Below are 27,692 nucleotides of genomic sequence, written 5' to 3' on the forward strand. Positions count from 1 at the left end.
TACCGCCGGGGGCCCAGCCCCGGAGCCCGGTGTCCGGGCATCCCCGCCGCCGCGCGGGCGGCGGCCGCTGCTCGGGCTGTTGCGCTGGCGCGCGCAGCCGAACACATTCGCCAGGTGCGCGGACCCCGGCCCCGCTCCGGCTCCGGCGCGCCTGGGCGCGGGCCGCGGTCTCCTGCGCACTGCAGCGGCGGCGGCTGCGGCCACGGGAGGGAGGAGGGAGAGGGAGAGGGAGGAGGGAGAGGGAGGAGGGAGAGGGAGAGGGAGAGGGAGGGGGCGGGATGAATCACCGCGGGGGGAGGGCGCGGCTGCCCAGCCTTTGCCGCAGCGGCCCGGGAGTCGCCCGCTGCACCGGCCTCTCCCGGTGGCGCAGGGACCGCGGCTTCGGGCGTGGGGCGCGTGGTCTGGTTGTCCGACCCCTCCAGACTCCGGGGAGCCCCAGTGTTGGAGTCTGGGAGAGGTCACCCTCAGAGTTACAAGAGGGTTTGGAGAGCGGTTTGAGGGCAGAGCTTCGGACTTCAAATTATGGAGGTCATCCCCATGGGATCTCGAGGGGAACTTGGCTGGGACCTCCAAGTGACCTCCCCCTCAGACCCCTGGCACTCCGGCCTGGAGGTCACTGTGTGGGAACCCAAGTGGGCATGGGGGGTGTCAGGCTAGGGCTACCCATAATACTCCAGACCCCTCTCAAGCAGGATGGGCACCCTGGATCCAAACCAGAAAGTCGGCTCTGGGGATTTGAGGCGCCATGTTTCTAGAGGAAGGCCCTTCAAGACCCCGCTACCCTCTTTTGTCTCTGACGTCATCTTCTACTCCCCTCTCCAGGCCACTCCCCGCTGCTGTCCAGGTCCCTGCTGTCCCCAGTACACCAAGCTCATTCCCACCTCAGAGCCTTCACCCTTGCTCACCTCTGCTTGGGCCACTCTTCCCTTAGATGACCAAGGGGCTCACTTCCTCTCCTCCGGCAGCTCTCGGCTCTAACGTCACCTTCATCAGGCCCCCTGTCCACTCAGGACCAACTGCCTCCGCAGTCCCTTACTTGACCTCCTTTACTAGTTTTGTTTCTTTTCTACAGCAGTTGTCACTACCTGACATTATACTCTTCTCTATATAGTTTTTCTCCATTCACTGCTTGTCCCTCCAACCCTGGAAAACAAGCTCCCGCAGGGTGAGGACACTGTCCTGTGCACCACTGCGTCTCCAGCACCTTCCACTGTGCCTGTCACATTGCAAGTACTCAATAAATATTCGTCAAATGAATAAATAACCGCCAAGCACAGAGCCCTTCTTTTCTTTTTTTTTTTTTTTGCACAGGCTCAGCGGCCATGGCTCACGGGCCCAGCCGCTCCGTGGCATGGGGGATCTTCCCGGACCGGGGCACGAACCCGTGTCCCCTGCATCAGCAGGCGGACTCTCAACCACTGCACCACCAGGGAAGCCCCAGAGCCCTTCTTGTATGGATTCACTTCTACCTCCCCAAACATTTACTGCACTTCTATTATTAATCTGCATTTTACAGACAGGGAAACTGAGGCTGGGAGAGGGCCACTCCCTTGCCTAGGGTCATGCAGCTGGTCTCAGGTGGATCTGGAATCCTGCCAGGTGATGGCAGGGGGCTTGTCTGCTAAATGGAGAGGATGAGGGGCGAGGCTCCGTCAAGACCAGGGTGGGAGACTTTTGGCTGAGGGCTGCTCCTCAGGTCCTAACCTCCAGTTCTGGGTGGGGTGAAGTTCCAGAATCTCCCCCCTGCAGCCTTGCCAGGTGAGAGGAACCAAGGGTGGGGCTGGCCCGGGGCAGAGGGAGAGGAAGCCAGGGACAAGCCAGGGACACCAGATACCTTTGTGATCTGGGCCTTTGTGCCAGCACCTCCTAGGCTGTGAAATTCCCCTGCAAAAAATAACTCTCTTGCTGTTCCGATCCCTCCCCTCTGATCGGGGGTGGCAGGCAGAAGCGCAGTGAGGACAGGCCGTAGGCACCAGGCAGGGGCACCTAGTGACAGCCCTACAAACTGATGTTGGCTGCGCACCTACTACGGGCTTGGGGCTGTTCTAAGCGCTTTATTAATATTAACTCATTTAATTCTTCCTACGAGATGGGTGTTACCATTATGCCCATTTTACAGGTGTGGGAAACTGAGGCTCAGGATGGGTAACTTGCCATGATCACATAGCTAGAGGTTAGAGGAGGCTGGCTCTGCCCTTTGTCACCTGTGGTCCATCCTGCCCCATGCAGCCTCTCCTCCAGTCCTCTGCGCCAAGCCATCAATTAAGATTCTTACAGCCTGACTGTGACTTGTCAAAGGTCTCTCTTTACCCCACCTCACTCACTCTGGAACCAGAACAGGGTTTGAGTGAGACAAACCTAGGTTCTACCTGGACCGAGACCTTGCCTCTAGGCCCATTTCCACATCGGTAAGATGGGGTCCAGATGGCCACAACCTGGACAGGCTGGTGTGGGGTCCTGAAGGGGGGCCCTTGTATCTAAATGTGGAGACACCAGGGGCTAGGCCATGCCTCCCAGGCATGTAACCGTTTGTTTGTCTCCAGCTCTTGGAGTAACTGTGAGAATTAAATGAACATCAGACCGTGGCACAGAGCCTGGTACATACTTGGTCCCCACTCCATGACTCACTTTTTTCTCCCCTCAATTTTCCTGCCATAATAGTAACGTTTATTGAATACGTACTCTGTGCAGATCCTGTTATAAGTAGCCACCTTTATTAACTCCTTGAAACCTTATAAAGCGGTTCTCAAAGTGGGGTCCCTGGCGCATCAGCGTCACCTGGGAACTTGTTGGAAGTGCAGGAGCTCAGCAGACTCGCCCCAGACGTGCTGAGTCGGAAACTGAGGGTGGGGTCTGGCATTCTGCTTTTTAAAGAGCCCTCCGGGAGAACGACTCACTTCTGACAACCCTGGGAGACGGGTGCTATTCTTTTTTTTGCAGCACGGCATGCAGGATCTCAGTTCCCTGACCAGGGATCAAACCCACACCCCCTGCAGTGGAAGCGCAGAGTCCTAACCACTGGGCCGCCAGGGAAGTCCCCAACAGGTACTATTCTTATGCTCACTGTACAGAAGCAGCAGCCGAAGCTCAGAGAGGTTGACCTGCTCCAGGCGACATGCCCACTAAGTATCAGAGGTAGGACTGAACCAAGCCACCAGCCACCAGGCTGTCCTCACAGCCCCCGCACTGGAGCCTGATGGTGCAAAGCTTGTGACAGATGCTCAGGAATTCCAGGTCGCGTCAGTGACTGTGGCCCCAGAAAATGGATGGTGCGCCCCTCCTACCACCGCGGGATCTGAGTGCGACAGGAGGCCCCCACCCACTCCCAGGGCCCCGCAGGCACAACCACAGCCATTTCCAACCCTTTATTGGGGCGCTGTCAGCCCCAAATAAATATAATACATTAAACCCAGAGCTGAGGGAATCGTGCACCCCGGGAGGTGCCCCCCATAACCCCAGCCGAGCACAATAAGTTAGTGGGGGGCCTGCCGAAGGCCGGGCCGGTGCCCTGGCGGGGCAGGCGATGGCAGCTGGACTCACACGCTGGTCTAAAGTGCATCTCGGTTCCGTGGTCCCCATGTCTGCGTGGCCCTTGGCCGGGCCACTGGGAGGGGTGGGCGGGAGGTTCCCGGCGCTCACACCGAGCCAGCAGTGGCCACCGAGCCTCTGTGTCCATCTGTCCATTTGGGGAGATGGCCGAGTGGCCAGATATCCTCAGGAGAAGCTGTCGTCGGACCGTGGCTGGGAGTCGAAGGGAGGGTCTGAGATGGTGATGCCTTGATGCAGCTTCTCCAGCGAGAACTTCATCTGGGGGAAGAGGTGGGCAGGGTGGGGGATGAGTGCTGGGAGGGGCGATGCATCCCCCAACATGCCGCAGCTGAGGAACTGGGGAAGGTCCAGAGAGGCCAAGGTCAGCCTGTGCCTCTGCACCCCAGCCATTCTGCACCCAGTTTTACTTCTCATAGGCAGCAGGTGGAAGGGGCCCAGGTGGCCTGGGTTCAAGTCCTGGCTCTGCTACTTACTGGGTAACCTTGGGCAAGTCCCTTAACCGTCCCAGGTCCCTCAGCTGAAACGTGGGTCAGTAACATACCTGCTTCACAGGATTAATTCAGGGATCTGACGGGTGGACGCCTAGGACCTGGCACACAGGAGGTGCTGGGTACACGTTAGCTATTCTTACTCCCTGCCGTGCGACCTTGGGAATGCCTCTACCTCAACGTTCCTGTCTACTAGATGGGGGGTAACAAGAGCACCCCCCTCGGAGGCTGGCCATGAGAAACAAATCAGTTGGTCATTTTAGCTCTTAGAACAGCCCGGCTCAATTGGTGTCTGCTGTTAGTATTAATTTGTGCAGTCAATCCCATGCCCTTGGCAGTTTGAGAGAGGAAAATCATCAGAATTGAACTGAGGATGGGAAGGCCCTGACCTCCCTCTCTCTGAGCGACGGGACCGCAGCCTCAATGATCCCTCTCCCCTGTCCTGCACAGCCCTTTCCTGCGTGAGCATCTCCCTCTGAGCATGATTTCAGGGTGCAATGAGGCCCCTAAAGGTGAGCCTCAGCATTCCAGTCCACAGTGACCAGGAATGATTTTCACCATCACTGGCACCCAGCCAACGCCAGATGCTCCCCAGCGTCCGGCGTCTGTGCGGACGCCTCCCCCCACCACATTTACTGAGCACTTGCTTTGCGGGATCTCACTAACAACGGTGAATGCAGGTGAGGTGTTTGCATGAGCTGGGCCCTACTCAGATGCTAACTCCTTTAATCCTCACAGCAGCCTTTGAGGTAACATCCATTATCATCCCGTTTACAGAGGAGGAAGCCAAGGCCCCAGTGGTGAAGTCACCTGCACGAGGTCACAGGTCAGAATTTGAACCTGGCCGTCTGAACAGATGCTGCCAGCCAATTACAGTGGTTGTCTGGGGCAACCCCTTCTGGAGATGAAATCCCAATAACCTTCGGAGAACCTCTTTCCCACCCTCACGTGACCCCTTAGTCACCTCATAGGCGGGGAGGGGTTCAGTGACCAAGCCTTATCCCTGGCCACTATGACTGGTTCAGGGATGGGAATGTGACCTTTGGATGTTACCCTGGAACTGTAGGTACCATATTGGTCATCCTAGGATGCCCCAACCAAAGGCAACCCTGGGGGTGGGCAGAGTCAAGACCTGGTAAGAGAGACTGATTCTTACTACTATTGAGTGGCTGGATCGAGCCATGCCTGAAGTCAGACATCCCTGGACTTTTTTCCCAGGATGAGAACCAGTAAGTTCTTTCTTCCATCCCACTGATTTTTCCAGCAACCCTGGGAGGTAGGGGCTATGAATGGCTTTCTCATTTAACAGAGAAGGAAAGTGAGGCCCAGATGCACACGCCGCATCTCGGGATCTGAATGCAGGGTCCCACAGCCCAGAGCCGCACCTCGTCCAGGAGCTCCACAGAAGCCCGCAGGATCTGCCTCCACTTGTGCACCTCGACGCTGTGGAACTGCTTCTGCAGGGCCAGGATCTCCGCCCACTCCGTGGCCGTCTGGGGGAACTTGCTGTGGGGGATACAGGGCCTGAGTGGGATCTGGGCCTCCCCCGACCTCCCCAAGCTCCCAGCTCCCTGGGGCTACCCACTCACCCCTTGGCCAGGGCCAGACTGTGCCAGGACTCGAAAGTGTGGGCTGTCCTCTCCAGGGACCAGAGGCGGTAAAAGAGGAGGACGTTGAGGGCAATGAGGACGATGAGGCTGGGGGAAGGGTCAGAGGTCAGAGGTCAGGAGTCAGGATACCAACGTTCCCACAAGTGGGGGGTCACCCACGTGACCACACCTTGAAGGGGTGCCATGATTAGCCCTCTTTTCAGAGGAGGAAACTAAGACTCAGACAGGGTGAGTGACACGCCTAGGGTCACACAGTCCATAAGCAGCAAAGTCAGGGTTCAAACCCAGGCCTGTCTGATGCCCGAGCCCTCAACTGCTACTCCAGGCCACCTCACTGGGGGAGCTGGGGGCACGGAGTGAGGACAAGGGGCTGCAGCTGAGGGTGAGACACAGGTGAGGGGAGGTCAGGACGCAGGACCCTACCTCACACAGATCCTGAGGAGGCACAGAGGGGGAGACAAAGAGATGAGAGCCGCCCAGCTGGTCCCGGCCACCCCCCCGACCCCGGCAGCCCTGAGCTGAGCGCACCGCACAGCACCTCACTGGACTGCTGTTATTGGCAAACTGAGGCCCAGAGAGGCTGAACGTGTGGCCGATCTCTCACTGCCCAGGGTCTGCGGGGAGCATGGATCTCATCTCCATTTCCTCAGAGCACCGTGCCCCTAGCCCTGGCCTCTGTGCATGTCACTCTCCCCGCCTAATCCCCATGGGGTCTCAGCTCAGAGTCCTCTGCTTTCCTGGGAAGCCTTCCCTGACGGCCTACCTGTCCAGCCTGGAGGAAGCCTTCACTGGCCTCCGAAGGCTTCCCTGTCCCCTCCGCCCATGTTTCCTCCATCACCACCCCATCCCTCTGGTCTAGTGCCAGGTCTGTCTCCTCCCAGGGCTGCTGGTCGCTACTGTGTCCCTCGCATCACACAGCTCAGGGCTGGGCACAGAAAACCTGAATGAAGTGTGACATTGCTCCTTTTACACACCTCTCCTGGTTCACCCAATTCCGGCTCCCTCGGGGGCCTGCTCCTCCAGCCCTGGGGGCGCGGTCAGGCCCCTCTGACCCCCGCCAGAGCCCTGAGGCTTCCCTCTCCCTGCAGGGATGACCTCGCCATGCAGACTGAGCAGTACACCATGGGAGGAGTCCTGCTGGGCGCATCTCAAACATCACCTCCTTTAATCCTTGCTATGGGGTGGGGAGCCCGTGCTCTCACGTAAGCAGAGACCCAGAGAGGCCAAGCACTTGCCCAAGCTCACACAGCCAGGGTGCAGATCCAGGCCTGTCTGACCCCCAAGCCCGGCCCCCTTACTCACACAATGCTGATGAGAAACAGGGCGCTGGGGATGCCTGCCCCGGGGCCCTGGTCCACGGACGGTTCTGAGAAGCGGGAGCTGAGGGAGCCTGCGGGGGAGCAACTCGGAGTCAGACAGACTCATCCCCACCCAGATGGACGGGCTCACCCCACCCAGACCCCAGGCCTGACGGAACTCACCTGAGGGGTGCATGCCAACCCGGGCGCAGGGGTCGGGGTCCGGGTGCTGCGGCCCGTCACCGTGGCCCCTCCAGCTCAGGGGCCGCTTCCGCCTGCGCAGGCCGGACAGCAGCCCGCGTGCATCCTTCCCGCCTTCCTCCAGAGACAGCTTCTCGGCCTTGGCGAGCTCTCGCTCTGCAGACACGAGAGAGGACCCTGCATGTCTGCACCCGGCCCGGCCCCGACCCTGTCTGTGGCCCTGGCCGGACCCTGTCCCCTACCCAGGTGGTGGAAGTACTCTTCGATGCCGCTCCACGAGTTCTTCTCGATGAGCGACTTCACAAGGCTCCAGGGCTGCTTCCGATAGCGGATCTCGGAGGACACTCTGGGGTCGGGAAAGGGGTGAGGGGGTCAGGCTCTGACTCCAGCCTTGCTGTCCCATTCCCAGGGGCAGCCTTCCCTCCCCTGATTCAGAGAGGGCCCCTTGTCACCCACAGACAAAACAGACACCCCCCAAGGGTTCCCTGTGATCCCCACTCACCACCCCACTCAGCCCGCAGCCCCTTCTCTGTCCACACCCACTACCTGGGCAGGTCTCCCGCCTTCGGCGCTGCCCCAGCACTGCCCACCCAGACTGCCATCCTAGCCTACACCTCACCCTCGAACCCCTTCCATCTTGCTGCTGCGTCCAACTCCACACGGGCTCCTGAGAGACATCCCAGCAAGTCCCAAGCTGAGCTCCAATCTTCCCCCAAACCTGCCCCTCCCCACCTTCCCCTCCCGGTCAATGGCGGCTCCATCCTTCTGGTGGCTCAGGCCAAACACCTCGGGGTGTTCCTGACTTCTGCTCGCCTGCCACGGTGGCAACCACCATTCTGCAGCTGACTTGGGGTGGGGAGACTGGGGCAGGGGCCCTGCGACCATCAGGGGTCAGGTGGAGGGGCCGGGCCACTGCTCACCGGAGGCGGGCCTTGTTCCGGGCAAGGCCCAGGATGCAGTAGCGGTGGGCAGTGTAGAAGTAGTCTTGGTAAGGGATGCCCTGCGTCAGCACCTCTGAGTCCACCACACACCCGCCTGCCTGCGGGCCGTGCCGGAACAGCGTCTGCGGGGCCAGGGGAGGAACAGGGAGTCAGCGCCATGCCCCCCACCCTGGCCCCCGGCCACCCCACCCGCTGGCCACCCTGCCTGGCACACCTGTGTCTCCACCACAGAGGCGCTCTTGGGCCCCAGCGGGTTGCTGATGGGAATGGTGTAGGTCAGCACTCGGCGCTGGCGGCACTCGCTGTCCCCGCTCCAGGGGCTCAAGGTCACGTCTGGAGGATGGAGGGGCAGAATGAAGACACCACTCTCCAGTCCTTTGCCCACAGGCTGTAGGAGACTCAGCCTTTCTGGAAGGTTCCAGTTCTCTGGGGACTTGCCCCCAAACCTGCGGCTCCTCCCTGCCCCCACCCCGGTGTCTGCCCCGTCTTCCCTCTGGACGCCCAAAACTTCAGACGTTGATGATCCTCAGAGCTGGGACCGCTCTCGTGCCTACACTTCTCAGCCCTCCTGGGCCACCTCCTCTACTCCTGCAGCCCCAGTCTCCTCTCCTTACCAGTCCTGGCTTCTCCCCTGAGCCTCAGACCTAGGGTCCTGCCACCTCTTGAACACCTTCCCCTGGAAGTCCCCAGGGCCCCTCACACCCACTGGCCTCCGCATCTCCTCAAACACATCCCTCCTCGCCCCACTGTCCTCCAGGCTTCCTGCAGAGCCCTGAGCCTCGTCCTGGACACTCCCTCCCCGTCTATTCACTGACCGCCTGAGCACTGTCCTAGTTCAGCCCATCCTTGCCTGTCCAGGGCCCCTCTTCAGCCTCCCCCTGAGCTCCTGGCCTCCGTCTCTACCCCTGGTCCAGCGGTAGCTTCTTAAAGCCAAGCCTGACCCTGTCCCTTATCTGTCTACAACACTCCATGGCTCCCTAGTACTGCCAGACAGAGTCTGAGCTCCTCAGTCTGATGTGCCAGTCTCTCCAGGATATAAGCATAGTTTTGGGGGACTCAAGTGCCCCCAACACAAGGCATAGTCTTACTCATTCTGCAGGGGATTCTATGTGGTTCATTTTCATCAATACAGAAAAAAGAAACAGAGAAAACTACCATCTGAGTAGGCCCTCCCCAACTTGAATCTCTTTTGCAGCCTCCTGAGCTCCCTGCTAGTCCCCTGGTCAGCCCTTCTGCCTCTGCTCGTGCTGTGGCTTCCCCTCTCCACACCTGGCCACAGGGGCCCAGCCGCAGGGGGCTTCTCCCAGTGCCAGCCTCCAGCCTCAGGATCTTTGCAGGTACCCTGCTGGCCTCCTGGACTCCTCTCTCCCACCTCCTCCACTTTCCCTAAGAAAGTTCCTCCTTCAGGCCTTCGTTTCAAGGCCACATCCTTCCAGCAGCCTTTCCTAACACCCCCCAGACCACAGCCACCTCTCCGACATACACACTTATCTGCCTGAGTATCTGTTTACTGCTGTTCTCACTAGATTCTGGAATTCATCTGTCCTGGTCTCTGCACGGGCCTGACAGAGCGCTCATTAGCTCGTATTTATTAAATGCTTACTGTCTGCTACTGTTCTAGGCACTTGTCTAGTATTAACTCATTTAGTTCTCCTGATACCCTGACAAGGCAGGTAACTAGTATCACCCGCATCACACAGAAGAAACCGAGGCACAGAGAGGGTCCGCACCTGGCCCAAGGCCGCTCAGCTGGTAAGAGGCGGAGCCCCTCTGGCCTCACAGATGCTGCTTTTAACTCCCCAGCCTGCCACACCTGATCTGCACAGCGGTGCCTGCCCGTCTCCTGGTCTGCCCCTCCTCACCCCCTCCCGTGTACCTTGGTCACCTCGGCCCCTGACCTGTGAACTTGCACTGCTGCAAGAAGCCCTGCAGGAAGGGCGAGTCTGAGAAGAGCATCTGCTGGAGCCGCTCGGCACCCACGTGGAAGACGGAGTTGATGAGGAGACGACCGGAGAGGTCGGGAAGGAGGGCCGCCAGGTCGGCTGGGCAACAGAGAAGGACAGGGGATGAGGCTGCCTGCGTTCCTCAGTTTCCCTCTGAGTGACCGCTCCTCCCCACTCCCAGGCCTTGTGGGGTGCCTGGGCAGCCCCGTCCTCCTGGACCAGAGCGGACACAGACACGGAGCTACTCAGCCCCCTCCACCACAGGATGGCTTGAGGGTGGGCGTGTGCCCCAAGCCCAGACAATCAGAGCTACCACCATGGGTTCAAGGCAGAGCACACACCTAGGCTCACGCACCTGCAGTCCCAGTGATGACAGGGGTGGGCCTGCCCGTTAGCCTGAGCTTTCGGCCCCAGTGATTGGTTCAGGGGTGGGTGGATGGGGGTGTGTGTGTGTCCCAAGCCAGGCCATCAGCCACAGTGAGGGGCTCAGGGGTGGGCTTGCTCTCCAGTCAGAGCCAACCCTAGAGCTTTTGGTGCAGCCACTGGGAGAACCATGCTTTCCCTCTGCTAGGCTTGTCTGGGGCAGGCCTGGGGCTCTCTCTGCCACAAGAGTAGAAGCTATCTGAGAATAAAGTTGGCACAGAGAAAATGGAAATGATGATGATGATGATGATATAATAACAGCCAACACTTACTAACTGGCCCAAACACTTTACCTGTATTAAGACATTTAGTTCTCTCCATGACAACACTATGAAGTGGGTAGTGTTATTGCTAACCCCAGGTGAGGAAAATTTTTAGATGAGGAAAATGAGGCTCAGAGAGGTTGAATAATTTGCCCAAGTCACACAGCTAGGAAGCAGCGCGGCCAGGATTTGAGCCCCAGCAATCCGGCTTCAGAGCCTATACTCCTATCCACCCCGCTAAGCTGCCTGCAAGCAGAGCTAAATACAGACAGATGTCTAACAACACCATTTAAACGCCTTATCTTAGCTGCCTACTCCGTGGACTTTTCAGTCCCACGAGCCAGCGAATCCCTCGGTGCAGCCCCTGTGAGTGAGGTTTGTCATGTGTACCCGAAGCAAACGAATCGGCCACCTGCCCTGCCTCACCTTCCTCCCCCGTGGACGAGGAGGAGTTACTCGTGTCTGTCAGCAGCTCCTCACTGGGCAGCAGATCCAAGGGGCCCAGGGAGGCGGGCCCGTCAGGGGGGGCGGGCTCTGAGCTCGCGGGTTCGGCCACCGGGGTCACTGTCTGGCTGGAGGAGGCGTCTGGCTGGCTGTCTATCTGCTCCTCCTTGTCTTCCTCTGCCTGCAGAGAAAAGCTTAATCCAGCTTTGTCCCAGCCTAAGGGCCCCTTGTGTACCCACATCCACCAGAAGGCTTCAAGACTGTAGGAGAACCAGTGCCGGGGAGGTCATGTGTAGCTCTTCGCTGAGCTACGGGGGGCCCTGGGGCCACCCAGACGAGGACTCCTCTCAGCCTCTCAGCCAGGCCTGTCCTGGATGCCTGGGCCATGAGCTTTCTTATGCCTGTCCTGTCCATGCCTTATCTGTTTGTATCCGACCTCATCCAGCCAGCCAGCCCTCTATCGGCTCTTCTGTCTCTCCCGCTTCCCATCTATCTACCTGCCCCATCTTTGCCTGTCTCTCTCTTTCCCTACCTGTGCCTAGTCTCCTTGCCCATCTTCCCAGCTCCATCCCATCCCTCCATCCATCCCCTCACTTACCCCTCCATCTACCTCTTCTCTGTCCATTCCCCCCCGTCCCCCCTCAATCTGTCAGTCTGTCCCTCTCTCTCCCCGGCACCACCCAGCACCCTCCTCGCTTCTCCACGCGCCCGCTCACCCCGTGGTCTGCGTCACTGCTGGCCCGGGAAAGGCTGGGGGTGATGCGGCCACGGCGCGAACCTGCCGGGCTTGGCTCCTGGCTGTGGTCAGCTGCCCCCGAGGAGGTGATGTCGCTCAGGGCGATTACATCTCCCACTTCCTTGGGGCTCCTACAGAGAAAGAGAGGGAGTAAGACCGCTGCATCTTTGAGACACCCACACACCCTCCTGGTCTCCCAGACTTTGTACCCCCGCCTCAGTCCACCCAGGACTCCAGGAGCTCTGCACGCAGCCCCTGCTGTCTCCTCCCGACCCCCGGAACCAGCCTCCAGCTACCGACTCACCCTAGACCATTCAGCTGCAAGGGGCAGACATAGTCTTCATCCTCGCTGGTGAGGCCCAGCTCTGAGCCGTAGCACTGATGCACCAGGTGCCAGAGCTCTCGGGGACTCAGCGTCTGGGCAGGCAGGACGGTAGGTTGGCCTCCACCCTATCAGGGCCAGAGCCCTTCCACCCGCGCCCACCAGCCCTCAGCCTCAGCAGTTCCCCTGGTGTCCACAAGGGGGAGCATGACCTCCCATCCCAGACCTCTCCCAATCGCACTCCGCACCCCATCGCATAGGAGCCAGTGTGCTCAGGAATTCTCCCTTAGGTCCTCACAATACTTCCACAGCTACAGGTTAAAGTTCCCAGTTTTACAGAGAATATGAGGCCCAGGGTGGAGAACTCGTGCTTGAGGTCAACTCTGGGGTTCAAACCCAGCCAGACTCCAGAGCCAATGCTCCCACCTGCCATGCTGTCCTGCCCCCAACTACTTTCCCAGGTGTCCTCAGAAGCTACCCATGGCTGGAGTGGCTGGATGATACTGATGAGATCTAATAGTAATAATAGTAGCAGTCCCAGCAGCTGACATCCGCTGAGTTGTTACCATGTGCCAGGCATTCTTCTAACCCTTTGTGCATGCTAACTCAACAAGTCTTCAAAACCGTTCTGTAAAGTAGGTGCTAACATTGTCATCATTTTAAGATAATGACGCTGAGCCACAGAGGTGGGTGAGGTCATCCAATTAGGAAGTGGCTGTGTTGAGATGTGATCCCAGGGGGCTGGTCTAGCCCTGGAGCTAACCACTGGACTGCACTGCCTCCCACAAGCTGACATTTCCATGCTCTGTTCTAGGCCCAGCTCGGGTGCTGTGAAGGAGGGACGGTCCGCATCTGACCAATGGGGTTCAGTGACTCGCACTCGGTGACGGGGCTGAACTCCATCCCCAACAGTCTGGCTACCCTTGTCCTCCTTGGAGACTTTGACACTGCACTGTTCCTCCCTCGGGCTCCTGCTCCAGTGTTCTCGCCCCTGAGGATGGCCATAGCTGGAGCTGCCCCTGAAGACAGGAAGTGAGTTCAGCCCTGCTGGAGGAGTGGGTTGGGGCCTTCTGAGGTGCTACAAGCCAGCAGTAGCAGCCACTGTGTGATGCCTACCTGACATCTATCCACCATCCCTTCCTGCCAGCAGAACCCTGATTTGTTTGGGGTGAAAATCTTCCCCAGCCCCAGGGAATTATAACTCGCTTATATCAACTCATTTTTCCTTTGCCACATACCCAGCTTCCTGTGCAACCAAGGGTGATCATGTGACCAAGTCTTAGCCAAAGAAATACAAGGAAAAGTCTGCTAAAAGAGGCTTTCCCTTCCTGATCAAGGAATGCCCACTTTCCATCCATCCCTTTCTTCTTTCATGTTTGGGACACTTAACTGAGGGCATGACATCTGGAGCTGTAGCAGCCACCTGCAACCATGAGGCAACAAGCATGTGGACAAAACATCAATATGCAGAAGGACGATGGTGTGGAATGATGGACAAGAGTTTGGGTCCTGGGTGACATAGGGAGCCCTCAAATCTACCCTGGATTGCCTGCCTCCAGACCTCTTGTTACATGGGCATCAGTGCGATTAAGTGGACTCCAGAGCCTGACTGTAATGGGTCAGAATCCCAGCTCTGCCACAGAAAAGCATATGTGCCCATGGGCAAGGCTTTCCCTCTGTGCTTCACTGGTGAAATAAAGATACTAACCACACTGCCTTGAAGGGTGGCTGTGATGATTAAATAAGTTAATTCATGGAGAGCTCAGAACAGTCCCTTGCACCCAATAGCTCTGTTAAGCATTAGCTATTATTATTATCATCTGAAGTAATTCAGTGTCTGTTTGTTTAAACCATTGTCTGGCTGGGTTTTCAGCTACTTGCAGCTGAATGCATGCCACATAAGCTCATGCAACCACAGTGGGCATTCCAGGAGAGCCCACTCAGGGCTGGCCCATAACAGACTATCAGAATGTGAGAAGTAAATGTCTGAAATCCCTTACTCAAAATCTTTGGGGTAAGACTTGATTCAAAATTAAGAAATTTGGGGATTTAAGAAAGATAATACACTGCCTATACTATAATACAGCACTAAAAATATCTATATTATATGTAGGATCCAGTAAGTACAGTGTATACCAGAGGTTCTCAAAGCGTGGTCCAAGGATTTCTGGGCATCCCCCGGACGCTTTTAGGGAATCCATGAGGGCAAAATTATTTTCATAAGTATGGTAAGTGTTACTAGTAGCATATCACTTGCCTTTTTCACTTTTATTCTCTCATGAGTGTACAGTGGAGTTTTCCAGAGACTATGTGACCTTATCATTGTTCTGGTGGCTAATGTAATGTGTGTTTGTGTATCTCGTGTTTAAAAATTTCCCAGTTTCAGGACTTCCCTGGTGGTCCAGTGGTTAAGACTCTGTGCTTCCACTGCAGGGGGGCGCGGGTTCGATCCCTGGTTGGGGAACTAAGATGCCACATGCCACGCAGCGAGGCCGAGAAATTAAAGAAATAAAAAACACACTGAAAAACTTACTCTCTGTGGGAGGCCTTCCCACTGACCCACTGCACCACTACGTCTCCCAAACCTGCCCTTCTTCTGTTCCTTTCTCAAACTCTGAACACTTTAAAAAAATTTTTCCCAGTTTCAATTTCTAATACAGTATAAATTGATAGATATACTCTACTTAAACAGAAGCCCTTTGGAGTCTATAATTATTTTAAAGAGTGCAAAGGATTCCTGAAACTACAGAGTTTGAGAATCACTGGTATATTCTGTACTGCATACTATAATATTATACTGAGTCACAACTATATTTAAGATTTACCCCAGTCATTCACATTATTAATTTTTGGTCCTCAAACATATGAAAAGTCCCATTAGTTGAGATAAATACAGACCTGTGTTATACAAGAAGCACACGTGGTGTTTTAAGTTTAATTAAAACTGAAATTAAATTGAAAATGCAGATCCTCAGTCACACTAGCCACGTTTCAAGAGTTCAACAGGCAAATGTGGCCAGTGGCTACCATACCGACAGCACAGCACAAAACTCTGTTAGACAGTGCTGATAGGGACTGTAAACCATGTCAGCTCAAGTCAGGTTTTGCTTTACCAAAAACCTCCCCGTCTTCGGAGCATTTTTGATTTGCAGGTGTTGACTAAGCGGTTGTGAGTATGCATTTCTCGTGGGCAGGGTGTGGCACCGGAGCCCGTGGCGGCCCCCTGTGGGGGCCTATGGAAGAGCTGCAGGCACATTGGGTCTGGTGCCCATGGAGAAGAGCTGGAGGGGTCCTCCAGTTCCCCCAGTCCTCGCATCTCTGGCTCCATGGTCCCCCCACTCCAGCCCTCCCCCAGCCCCCCTGCCCAGGATTCGCCCAGGCCCACCTTTTCAAGCAGTGCGTTCTGCCAGAGGCGGAAGATGAGGAGGAAGCAGCGATCTCGGGCCCCAAAGGAAGTGAAGAAATGCTGCAGAAGAGAGAGGTGTGTGAGCCCCGGGGGAGAGACAAGGCTGGAGGGAGGAGGAAGCTCCACCCGCTGCACCCTGTTCCCGGCTCTCCATGCTGATGTATGTAATCATTCATCCCTTCACTCATTCCACAGAATATCTGTCCTGTGCCCAGCCCAGCACTGGATGACCCTGGAGTCACCACGATGTGGAGATGGCCCCCAGCCCCGGCCCCAGGGCTCACAGTCCAGAGCTCACAGCCCAAACTGGCTGGGCTGCTTGGGGGAAGCCCAAGGCACATTCCCAGTCTCCTATGCCCACAGTGGGTGGCCAACGGATCCCCTTTTGGCCAAGAAAACACAAAGGGAAGTCTGCTTGAAGTCTTCCCGCCCCATTTCCTTCTCCAGTCCCGTCTGGGCCACTGGTGTGAGGCAGCCCTCTTGGATGGACCCTGAGGCAACAATCATGATACATGGAGCATCAGGGAAGGCTTCCCGGTGGAGGAGGCCTCTGAGCTGATAGAATTTTTCTGTTAATACTATCCCTGAACAGCTGTGTCAGGGGACAGACTGCAGGGCCTGAGACAGGAGCAGGTGCAGGAGTCCGGGTCAGAGACTACAGGAGCCCATGCTGGGGTCGGGAGAATAAAGAGAAAGGGAAGATGAGAGAAGCTGGGTGCTGAGTCAACAGGGCTCTGGGTGGTGGGGAGGAGAGAGGAGCCGGTGAAGATCGGGGACCCCGGGGCCCCTGTCTGCTGATCCTCTCGCTAACCTTCTCATTCTCCGTGCAGATCTGGATGGCGTTGGGGATCAACTTGGCCGTCTTTTCCTTCTTCAGACACGTCACTTCCTTCAACTGGATGGAAATCTGAGGACAAAAGACAAGTCAGAAGGGGCCAGGGCCCTGCCCGCCCTGGGGCCCCTCCTCGTCCCAGGCCGGTCGGCTCACTGTCGTCTCCCAGCGGAAGATGTTGCTGTAGAAGCAGATCCAGTTCTCGGAGAGATAGAGGCGGCCCTGGAGGAGGATCTCGCGCTGCAAGGCACAGGAGTAATCTGAGGCGGCCGAGGGAGAGACGGGCAGACACCCGAGTCACACGGCTGTCCTGGCCGCTGGGCCGGCACATGCGGCAGGGTCAGGAGGGCAGAGCTGGGAGCCCCGGGTCTGGCTGGCAGGGACTCACCCACAATGAGGCGTTCGGCTTCAGGGAGCTTGCTGAACAGTTTACGGAAGTCCTCATTCCGCTGCTTGTACGTGGGGCTCAGCATCTGGGGGAAGTTTGGGAGGTGAGAACCGGGACAGGGGGCCGCACCCCTAATTCTGTCCCCCAAAGCTCCCAGCACCCCTCAGTCTCCTCAGCCTGGGAGGAGCCTCTCTGAGGCTTCAGTGTCTAGCTCACCTCTGGCTCCTACTGCCTGTTAACACAAGAGTAACCATAACGAGAGCCATTTACTGATTGCCACCTAAGCCAGGTCCTGTACCACGTACCCACCAGTATCACTGACTCTCAGTGAATGTTCCCTTCAGTCTAGTAAGGTCAGAACTGTTTCTCAAGGAGAGAGAAACCCAGAGAGGTTAAGCAACTCACTCAAGGTCACAGAGCATGTAAGTAGCAGCATAGGATGTGACCCCCAGGTCTGCTGACCCCAGCACCCACTCTGACTACTGCAGCCAGGGGCCCCTGGTTCAGCACCTGTCCCCCTCCCTTTCATCTTCCAGCAAGGCCCCCTGCCCCAATACTTACACTGTACCAGCTCTGCATCTTCTGTAAGAGAAAGGAATGGAGTCAGAATGAGCCTCGGGATGCCCCTGCCCTCCCCCCCTCCCCCCCTCGCTCCCCCCACCCCACCTGGGCTTGCAGCAACTGACCTTGCTGTTGCGGATGAAGTTCCGGCTGCCCAGGCTCTGGGTGCCGGGTGCCCCAGGCACCCCACCCTTCTCTGAGGAGCTATCTGACCCCTTCTCCACCATGGTACCCGGTTCCGGCTCAGGTGGGGGTCGGCTTGGCGGCAAGAGCTGAAGCCGCTTACGGAGAGATGGGGAGCTGCTTGGCGTGCTCCGGCCAGAGTGCGGGGTGGTGCTGGGGGAACAGGAAGAGGGGCATTGTGGGGAAAAACAGGCTGGGGTGGGGGGACAGGCCGGCGTGGGGGGGACAGGCCAGCGTGGGGGGACAGGCCAGCGTGGGGGGGGGCCACCCATCAGCCCATTGATCCCCACCTACCCACCCTGCTCTACTTCCTAGCCATGTGACCCAGAGCAGGCCCCCTAGCTCCCCAGGCCTCGGTCAGTTCATCTGTAATCCAAGGGTGAGAAATGCATGTCCTCTTCTAGTTGTCTGGAGGGTTAAACAAATCAGTACATGTAAAGGGCTTCTGACAGAGCCTGGCACATAGTGAGCTCTCAGTAATGCCTGCTGGTCTTAAAATTAACTCATTAATTCATACAATAAATATTTATTGAACAACCACTTTCCACTCAGTGGCTTGAGCTAAAAACCTAAGCGTCTTCTTCTTTCCTACTCACCCCTCATTTTTACTCTATTAGCAAGTCCCACATGGTCCAGCTCTAAAATCTATCTCCATTATTTCTATTTGGGCCACCTCCCCCTGCTGCAGCGGCCTGGCCCAGCCTCCATGCTCCCCGCTCCTGGACATCGCAGTAGCCTCCTCGCTGCTCAGGTCAGGGACCTCCTGGCTTAGTCCTCTCCCCCTGCATTCGACTCCAGGTGAAGGCAAGGTCCTTACCGCCTCTGCTCAGGGGCCAGGTCTCCAAGATACCTTCCCTCGCCCCTCCATGTAAACCACATCCCCTCTCCCGAGCCCCCTCCCTCTTCTCTCTCCCCCACGCGTTTCTAATCCTCCCACACCAGGAGGTGCACTTCACAGGGGAAGGGGGTTTTGTTCCCAGCTGCACCCCATTGCCTAGAATGAGGCCTGGCGCACAGCAGGTGCTCCGCAAGCTTTTGCCCCTGTAGACTGAATGAGTGATTGACCCCCCCCCCGCGCCCCCCACCCTCCAAACTTGGATTCCACCAAGGGTACCACTGGCCCAACCCTCCGCAGGCTGAGGCTGCTGCAGATCTCAGCTGGACCACTTCCCTGTGACCTTGGGCAAGTGCCTGACCCTTTCTGTGCCTCAGTTTCTTCTTGAGTATAATGGGGATAACAGCGGTATCCACCTCCCAGGGCTGTCTGGAGGACATACATACACAGGGCCCACCACCTGGAAGGTGCTCGGGCTGAGTAGGGACTGTTAGGCTGAGATGGAACACGCGGCCCTGCCGCCACCCCAGAGCACTTGCTGCCGAGGTGCCACGCTGACCCCTGCACAAACACCTCAGCCTGGTATTTGGAGCCCAAACGAACGCCAGCCCCAGTCAGTTACCCCTAAGTGCACACGGAGCACCCGCCCTGCACCGGGCACTGGGGACACAGAAGTGGGCAAGACAGACCCAACAGCTGCCCGCAGGGACCTGACATTCTGATGGGGGAACAGAGACGATCAGTAAGAGATCATGTAAATAAGGATGATGATCTCAGACACTGGTCAGTGCTGTGAGGCAGCGCTGCGCACAGGGGCAGCGCCAGCAGTGCCTGGAAGCTGTCAGAAATGCAGTCTGGAACCTACCGCAGACTTCCTGAATCAGGAAGTGTGGGTGGGGCCCAGGAGACTCTAATGCATGTTCAAGTTTGAGGACCACGGAGATAAGGAGGGCTAAGTGGGTTGGTGTGCAGGGACCACTTGAGCTAGGGGCAGGAACAGTGAGTTCCGGCACAGGACTGAGTTTGGCAGGTCTGAGGAGGAGCGAGGTGGCCAGCGGGGCTGGGGAAGGAGGACAGGAGGCCACAGGCCCACCTGCAGGCCCTCTGGGCCCTGAGCAGGTGTTCGGGCTTCACCCTGACGGCCCTGGTGAGCTCGGGAAGGGTTTAAAGGAGGGGTGACCACATTCTTCCCCTGCCTCATCTTCCTGCCTCTCTAGCCCGAAATGCAGACCCCCCCCTCCACCTATCCTACTCTCCTGCAGCCTCAGGTCTAGGGAAGGCGCCTGCAGACAAGTCCGACACACACAGACAGGGCCCAGCCTGCGCCCCCAGATCTCGCTCCTTGGCAGGACAAAGAGGAAGTGCTCAAGCCTGACAGCCCGGAGGCTGCCCAACCAGGCAGGCTGTAGCAGAGGGAAGGGAGGAGCCCGACACAGTGACATGGCTCAGGGACTTGGAAGAGAATGGGGTTTTGTCACTGCAGACACCTCACCTCCGGTTTCCCGGGCCTAAAGAGGCCAACAGCTCCCTCCGGTCAGAGAGGGGCAGAGGCCTACACAGGTGTGCACAAAAGGGAACCTCGACGTGGCTCACACACAGCCACTGTCACAGGCAAACTGCAGTTCCCCACAGTTGTAAGAAGTCTCCCCTACCCCTCACCCCCCATACACCCTGCAGTAGTATCACAGGTATATTACAGTCCCACACAAAGCCACGGAGTCTCAGCACAATCACACACAAGGACGCCACAGCCACACACAAAGTCCCAGAAGTTACACACACATGCACGTGCATGCATGCACAACACACACGCAGCTGCAGAGGGTCACAGAAACAGAAAACCATGCAAAGTCCCAGGTACATTCACACATACGGGCACGAGAAAGTTTCAGAGGAGACTTGAAAGCAAGTAACATTCCCACAGTTACAGAGAGAGCCACACAGTGAAAGAACAGTCACAGGGGACCCCAGCTAACACGTGCACAAGCCAGGTAAATGAAGCCTAGGGTCAGCTCAGCTCTCATGGCATTCCCCATCTGGAGGGGAAGCCAGAGCAAAGACCTGCTCTTACGTGGCAAGGGATGGACATGTCAGCTGCTGTCGCTGACCGACAAGAGAGCCCTGACACTCACACAGCCATGAAGGACTTGGGAAAAATGCAGCCCCGGGAGGTCGTGGACACATCTCGACAACACAGTGGCCAGGTACTGAAATCATGCATGGGACATGCTTTATAAACTGTAACAGCGGAACAGCATCAGTTACGATTATTGCTCCGGAGAGTCAAGGGTACAGCCAAGGTCTCAGGAGGGAGGGTCCCAGGCTCACTGTGAGCCACAAGGGGTCTCTCTCTCAGTCACACAAAGCCCCAGAGGGTCCCAGCTGCTCACATGGAAGCCCAGGCACGTACAACAATGTCATGAAGCGACACACAGGAACTTTCACACAAAGATGGAACCAGAAATAGATAAAAAGGTACAACCCCAGAGCGTTTCAGTCATATTCAACGACCCCAGACACACAATAATGTCACACATGGACACACACAGGTGACTTACATTTGCACACAGAGCTAACAGGTTCAGAGGCAAATTATAAGCACACAGAGGCAAAGGGTCATAGCAGCAAACAAAGAGCCCCTGACACATGCACACACACACACTACAAAGTCACAACTGAACACACAGGCAGCTTACAGTGACACTTGGAACCACAGATGGTATTCCAGATAAATTCACACACACACGCACACAGCCAAGGAGGATCACAGCTGCCTGCACACTAGGAGACTTAGACACATGTACACACACTCCAAAGTCACAATCAGACATGCATAGGTCTGACGGCATGAGATACATTACACACACACAACCACGGAAGGTCACAGCCACACACACAAAGCCCCAGACCCACACTACAGTCACAATCAGACACACACAGGGAGCTTACAGAAACACATGGAGCCACAGATGGAATTCGAGGTAAATCACACACACACACGGAGCCAAAGAGGATCACAGCTGCCTGCACACTAGGAACACAAACACGCATACACACTTCCAAGACACCTACAGTGCAAAATCTAAAATACTCTGGGCCCAGACAGAGAGTAGGTCAACTCCGTGCCCACGACCCCAGAGGATCTCACGCACGCGGTCGGCCAGCCACGCAACAGCCCCCATCCGAGCAGCCCCGGGCCCAGCAACAGATCACAACGGCGGGAGGGGGCCCAGACCGGGAGAGGCTGCTCCCGGGCTTGCCCCGGGCTCCGGGACCTGGGGGCCCGGCCGGAGGGGGCTCGTCTGCGTCCTGCCTCGACCGCAGGCCCGAAGACCTGGGTCAGCCTCGCGCACACCCCTCGCCTCCCAGGCAGAGGCGAAGGAGGCCCGGGCGCTCCCGGAAGGCCGGGTCCCCCAGCCAAAGCCCCGCCAAGCCAACGAACCGGCCCCGGGGGCCTCCCCGCCGTCAGGGCCCATCCCCGAGCGCACCCATGGGCCCCCAACGCCTCCCTCCCCTCCCCCTGGCCGGCCCCCGGTGCACAAGCTCCCGGACCTCGGCCGCTGCCGCGCCACCCCTAGCCGAGCCCGCGGAGCCCCCTCCCCCCCGACCTCCTCCCGAACCTCCCCCGCCCCCGCCGCGGTCCTCACTCGAACATGGATGCGGAGCGGTGGGCGCGCCCAGCCGCAGGGCAGGGCCGGGCCCGGCTGAGCGTCCCCGCTGGGCAGCCGCCTCGCCTTCTTCGGCCGCCGCCCGCACCCGACCCCGCCGCCCGCAGCCCGCCGCCCGCACAAAAGGCCGGGGCCGCGGGAGGCAGCCGCAGCGTCAGCTCCCCCTTCCTGCCCCCGCCCCGTCGCGTCACAGCACCGCCCCCCGCCCGCGGGAGGGAGGGGGGAGGGGAGGGACCGGCCGAGGCGGGGAGGGGCGGCGGGGCCTAGATGGAGAGAGTCGGATACCTGGAGGGAGAAAGGGGCCGCAGGGAGGCGGGAGAGCAGGAGGTGAGAGCGAGAGGGAGACCCACGGGGGGCTGGCCAAGGCGAGGGAGGGACGGCGGGGACAGAGCGAGGCCACTGGGAGAGAGACGCGAGAGGGAGAATTAGAGAGGGAGGGACGGGGCGCTGGGGCAGGAAGAGCGAGACAGAGATGGAGAGGGGCGGCTGGGACGCCAGAGCACGGAGAGAGCAAGAGAAACAGACAGAGGCTCTAAGGAGAGAGACAGAGAAGTGGACCGGGGAGGGGGAAAGACAGGAGAAAAACACAGACTTGATTAAAACACGACACCGCCATGGCAGCTAGAGGCTTGGGCACAGGCCCGACCCGCTCCCCTGGTAGCGGGAAAGGGGTCCTCGGCTCCAGTGAGGACCCAGGCTGGGGGCTCTTGGCACCCCACACACACACCCGGGGCGGAACCTGAGAGGTGGGGTGGAGCTGGGGGTGGGATGGAGATTCGGGGAAACGGAGGGGTTGCGGCTGTGGGTACGCAGCTGGCGGGAAGCGGGTGGGGCCCTAGGCCGCCTCCCTCTCCGCATCTCTGAACCCCCGCTGTCGGCCCCCGGAGGGCCCAGCGCCTTGGTTTCTGGGGACCCCTCTTGGTCCCAGCCCGCGTCAGCCAGCCCGAGTTAGAATCCAGCCTCCCTGGCGCTTATCTGACTTAAAGCAAGGCACCTAGTCCTGGGGATCCCACTAACTCTGTGGTCAGGACTTTCCCACAGGACAGTGGGGGGTGGGGGTGGAGGGACTGCCCTTTTACAGAAGGGGAAGCCTGGCCTCAAAGATGGGAAGTGCCTCGCCGAGGTCACTGTTGTTGGACGCAACCCTCCCGTGACGCCATAACCTGCGCCTGTCTCTGCAGCGGCTGCCTGAGTTATCAGCTGCCTGAGTCTGTCGGTGTCCTGGACCCCTTGTCCGAGAACACAGACATGGGAGTCCCACCTCGCAGCTCCTGGCCACGGGCGCCCCAGCACAGAGACTTGCTCCCCACTCCTCTAGGACAGGCTGTTCCTAGCTGTTGAAAAAAACTCCATTCCCATGGCTCTCCCACCCTACACCCCCTCCCTCCAAAAAAAACCCACTGGCTTCTCCATTTTGGTGGATGGTAGGCCCCAAACTTCAGCTTTTCTTGACCCTCTCTTTCCCTCACACGCACATCCAGTCTCTCAGCAGACCCTGTGGGCTCCACCCACAAAGTCTATCCAGAATCTAAACTCGGCTCCTCCACTGACCCCACCCAGGCCCAGCCTCCATCCTCCCTCCTGGACCATCACACAGCCTCCTCCCTGGTCTCCCTGCTCCCATCCCGCCCCTACAGTCTGCTCCCCACACACAGCCAGAGGGAGCCTGTGAACTGGTGTCAGGTCAGGGCCCTCGGGGCTTGGAGCCCTCCTGGAGCCCCACCTCTCAGTCCCGCTGAAAGCAAAGTCCTCCCCTTGTTGCCTAAGACTCCAGTCTTACTTCTTCTCTGGCTCCCCCTTGCTCACAGCCTCTAGCTACCCAGCCTCCCTGCTGTTCCTCTAACTCCCCAGACACATTCCTAACCCCAGGCCTTTGCACTTGCTTTGCCTCTGCAGGGAAGCTCTTCCCCCCTTCTTCCCGTGACTGCCTCTCAAGGTCAGATCTCAGGGTCAGATCTCAGCCAGGCCTTCCCTCCACCACCTCCCTTTGTCTCACTGTTCTCTTTCTTTGTATTTCTCTTTGCCTGTTTCTTCTTTTGAAATACTTTAAAATTTTTAATTAGGGAATATTTATTTCAAACAGGAAAAATGCAAGAGTCATCCTGGTCCCTACCAAGCATATATGACATCAATAGATGTGGACATTTTGCCATTTTTGCTTCAGATCCTTTTTCTTTTTCTTTAAGAAATAAATGATTACAGTTACAGTTACCAACTCCCCATCCCTCGTTTTTCTGTTCCTGCCCCCCAAGGTACCCCGTGCCCTGAAGTTGGTGTGTGTTCTTTCTGTACATTTTTTTATCCTTTTTCTGCATCAAGATGCATCCACTAACAATATATCCTATTATTCAATGTCTTCTAAAAAGATACACAATTAGGCTCCTACTGTATCATTTTGCAACCGTCATTGTTTCTGAGACTTCTCCACGTTGATACACAGAGCCCTACTTCATAAACTTTAACTCTTATCGAATGTTCATTGTTGGAAGAAACCACAATGGACATTTCTATTCAAGGCCAATGTAGTTCTTTCCTCTTTCCTCCTATAGCCTTGAACCTCCCTGTTCCTGTCTCCTTGTGCCAGAGGTAGTGTTTCTATGCAGAAGTTTTGTTTAAACTTTTTTTTTTCCCCAAGAGTTTCAGCAGGAAATACCTTTTACATTGGTTTCCAAGTACACACTTAAAAATACGGTAGGCCTTTGTATCTGCAAATTCCACATCTGTGGATTCAACCAATCAAGTGTCGAAAAAAAATTTTTTTTAATTCCAGGAGGGGTACACTTGAAACTAACACAACATTGTGAATTAACTACACTTCAATTTTTTTAATTAGTACATAATATATTAGTTTCAGGTGTACAAAATAATAATTTAATATTTGTATAAAAAATTGGGGGGCTGGGGAAGGATAAATTAGGAGTTGGGATTAATACTATATATAAAATAGATAAACAGCAAAGACCTACTGTATACCACAGGGAACAATATTCAATATCTTGTAATAACCTGTAATGGAAAAGAATCTGAAAAAGAATAGATATATGTGTGTATGTATAACTGAATCACATTGCTGTACACCTAAAACTAACACAACATTGTAAATCAACTATACTTCAATAAAAAAAAAAATTCCAGGAAGCAAAACTTGAATTTGCCGCCTGGCAACTATTTACACAGTATTTGCAACCATTTACGTAGCATTTACACTGCATTAGGTTTTATAAGTAATCAAGAGGTAATTTAAAGTATACAGGAGAATGTGAGTAGGTAATATGCAAATACTACACCATTTTATATAAGAGATTTGTTTGTTTGTTTTTTGCGGTACACGGGCCTCTCACTGTTGTGGCCTCTCCCGTTGCGGAGCACAGGCTCCGGACGCGCAGGCTCAGCGGCCATGGCTCACGGGCATAGCTGCTCTGCGGCATGTGGGATCTTCCCGGACCGGGGCACGAACCCGTGTCCCCTGCATCGGCAGGCGGACTCTCAACCACTGCGCCACCAGGGAAGCCCTATATAAGAGATTTAAGCATCTGCAAAGTTTGGTATCTGCAGGGGTCTTGGAATACCCCCATGGACACCAGGGACAGCTGTATATGTAATGTCACAAAATTTGTAGGAAGCCACACTTGTTCACTGCCTCATACAGTGTGTTGTTTTCTTCTTCTTCTTTTTTTTAACACTGTTATTTTCGATTCTCTCCTGATTCTATTTGGGGAGAAGTGTTGATTGCTGTGTAGCAGCCCTTAAATGGGTCATGACCCACAGTTTGAAAAACACCAGGCGGGTCAAAAGAGAATGTTCGCCTCTGGTCTTAGTAAGCAGTGCTCAGCTGAGCTCAGTTGGTTATCCCAACACATATTCCCAGCTGCAATTTTCATCTGCATCTATTTCACAGCTTCCAGTCAGGCCCCTGTGGGGCTAAGGCCACATTCTAACTGACCTTCAGCTCCCCACCTGGAGTGCCAGCCACAGGGAACCCACCCTGTGGGTCCCGAGAGAGAGAACCCCTTTCCCACCCCACCACCCAGGTCTGACCTGTCCTGGGGCAAAGTCTCCGGGTCTGGGGTCCTTGGCAGCTGCAGGCGCTGGGGAGGTGGGGTGCAGGGGGGTGACTCCCCATCGCTGGCTGGCGTTATCTGAATGGAGGGCACCCCTGGGAGCCTCCAGGGCTTAGAGGCCAGGCCCTGGGCCCTGCCACCCTGTGGCTGCTGGCTCTGCCACTTGGCTGGCGGGACAGGTGAGTCCTGGGCACCGCCGTCCTGGGTCAGCAGGGGTGCGCAAGGCAGCAGGGGCAGGAACTCAGCCATGGGGAGAGTTCTGCCTGCCCGGTTGGGGGGTCTTGGTCTCTGGGGGAGAAAGAAGAGGTGAAGAGGTGAAGGGGAGAGTTCCCATGCAAACCCTGCCCCTCCCCCTCCCCCTGCTGCCCCTCCCCCCTCCCCCTGCTGCCCCTCCCCCTCCCCGTGCTGCTCCTCCGGGAGGAGGGGTGAGCTTGAGCTTCAGAGCACAGTGTGGGGGTCAGAGAGGTCTGGGTGGGATTCCCACCTCTGCCAACATCCTCCTTTTCGACCCTGAATCTCAGGTTCCTCTCTGGAAACTGGAGATCCAGATAGCGACATCCTAGGGTGACCGGGCAGTGTCAGGGAGCTCTGACAAGTGTAGGGCCCAGCCCAGGGCCCGGACCACAATAAGTGGTCAGTGAACTCTGTTCATGCCCCTAGACTGGGGTTTATTTTTTCTGAGAATTCACCAAGGCCAAGCCCTGGGTGAATATATACCCACCACCCCAGCACCCTTCCCCACACACAGGGCCAGGAAGGAGCCAGGCCTGAGTGGGCCCTAGAGGCCCTTGGGCCTGAGTAACGGGCTGATGAAGCGGAAAAGAGAGGCAGAATCCAGGATTTCCCTTCCCTGTTTGCTCAGCAACTGCCCCTCCCAAGACACACAAAGGGAGGGAAGCAGGCCAGCTCCTACCGTTGTGATTATGATCCTGGAGGCCTCGTGGGTCTGGCGAGATGAAATTAGTGTCTGTCTGTCCTCACAGCAGTACGTGGCAAGGGCTTCTTGGCACCCAGCTACTGCGGATAGAGGGAAGGAGGACCCGTGGGACCCAGAGAGGGTTTCCCCTGGTTTGGGAAGACCCTGACCTTCACAGGCCAGGCCTGGACCCCAGAGTCCCTCCCAGACACCCCAACGCCCCTACCTTATGGCTTCCTCCTCCTTCCGTCCTCACAGGGTTTGCTCCGACTTCCAGGGTGAGGGCAGGTGACCAGGCCCTTTTCTCCCCGCCAGGAGTCCTGGCCAGAGAGTCACGACGCTGTCAGGCGGAATAGCGTGTCCAGCTGGAGTCATGTTCCCCTCTGGCCAGCTGTTCCTGGGAGAAGGGCGGGGTGCCGGTGGGGGCATTCATATCTCAGAAGAGGCCCTTCCCTCTTGACTGCCTGTGGAGCAAGGGGCTGTCCTCACCCTAGGCCTCTATTGCTCCATGTCTCCTGTTGGCGGCAGCCAGCACGATGTCCCTCCTGTCCCCACTTCTCCCCCAGGACTGCTCCTCCAACCCCAGACATCACCCCCGGGTGGCCAAATCTGAGACTCTCTCCA

The 27,692-nt window shown here is 57.0% G+C and overlaps 1 protein-coding gene across 7 annotated transcripts; it reads right to left on the reverse strand.

Annotated features, from left to right (window-relative positions):
• Nucleotides 1-3,350: 3,350 nt before the first annotated feature.
• On the reverse strand, nt 3,351-27,392 carry GRAMD1A (GRAM domain containing 1A). Of its 7 annotated transcripts, XM_082677457.1 has the most exons (22): nt 27,295-27,391; nt 27,038-27,169; nt 26,637-26,711; nt 26,130-26,440; nt 17,531-17,741; nt 17,406-17,426; nt 16,845-16,929; nt 16,613-16,716; nt 16,436-16,531; nt 15,604-15,684; nt 12,201-12,313; nt 11,877-12,027; nt 11,143-11,341; nt 9,986-10,129; nt 8,302-8,420; nt 8,067-8,209; nt 7,389-7,492; nt 7,129-7,302; nt 6,950-7,037; nt 5,627-5,734; nt 5,423-5,543; nt 3,351-3,807 (listed from the first exon to the last, which is right to left on the reverse strand). In XM_082677457.1, the coding sequence occupies exons 3-22, from the start codon at nt 26,646-26,648 to the stop codon at nt 3,715-3,717; spliced, it is 2,478 nt and encodes an 825-aa protein (XP_082533583.1). In that variant the 5' UTR covers nt 26,649-26,711; nt 27,038-27,169; nt 27,295-27,391; the 3' UTR covers nt 3,351-3,714. The 7 variants fall into 7 exon arrangements, with proteins under 7 accessions (XP_082533583.1, XP_082533585.1, XP_082533584.1 ...); XM_082677459.1 differs by lacking the exon at nt 26,637-26,711; XM_082677458.1 differs by lacking the exons at nt 26,637-26,711; nt 27,038-27,169 and having other exon boundaries at nt 27,295-27,392.
• Nucleotides 27,393-27,692: the final 300 nt, after the last annotated feature.

Source organism: Grampus griseus, assembly GCF_964374135.1.
Source record: "Grampus griseus genome assembly, chromosome: 19".
NCBI classification, from domain to species: Eukaryota; Metazoa; Chordata; class Mammalia; order Artiodactyla; family Delphinidae; genus Grampus; species Grampus griseus.

Coding starts and splice junctions, on each gene's coding strand:
- GRAMD1A (XM_082677457.1), bottom strand. Junction 16,717..16,844: donor AGCCGAACGCCTCATTGTGG/GTGAGTCCCTGC, acceptor CGGCCGCCTCAG/ATTACTCCTGTGCCTTGCAG. Junction 3,808..5,422: donor CTGTGGAGCTCCTGGACGAG/GTGCGGCTCTGG, acceptor CTCTTCCCCCAG/ATGAAGTTCTCGCTGGAGAA.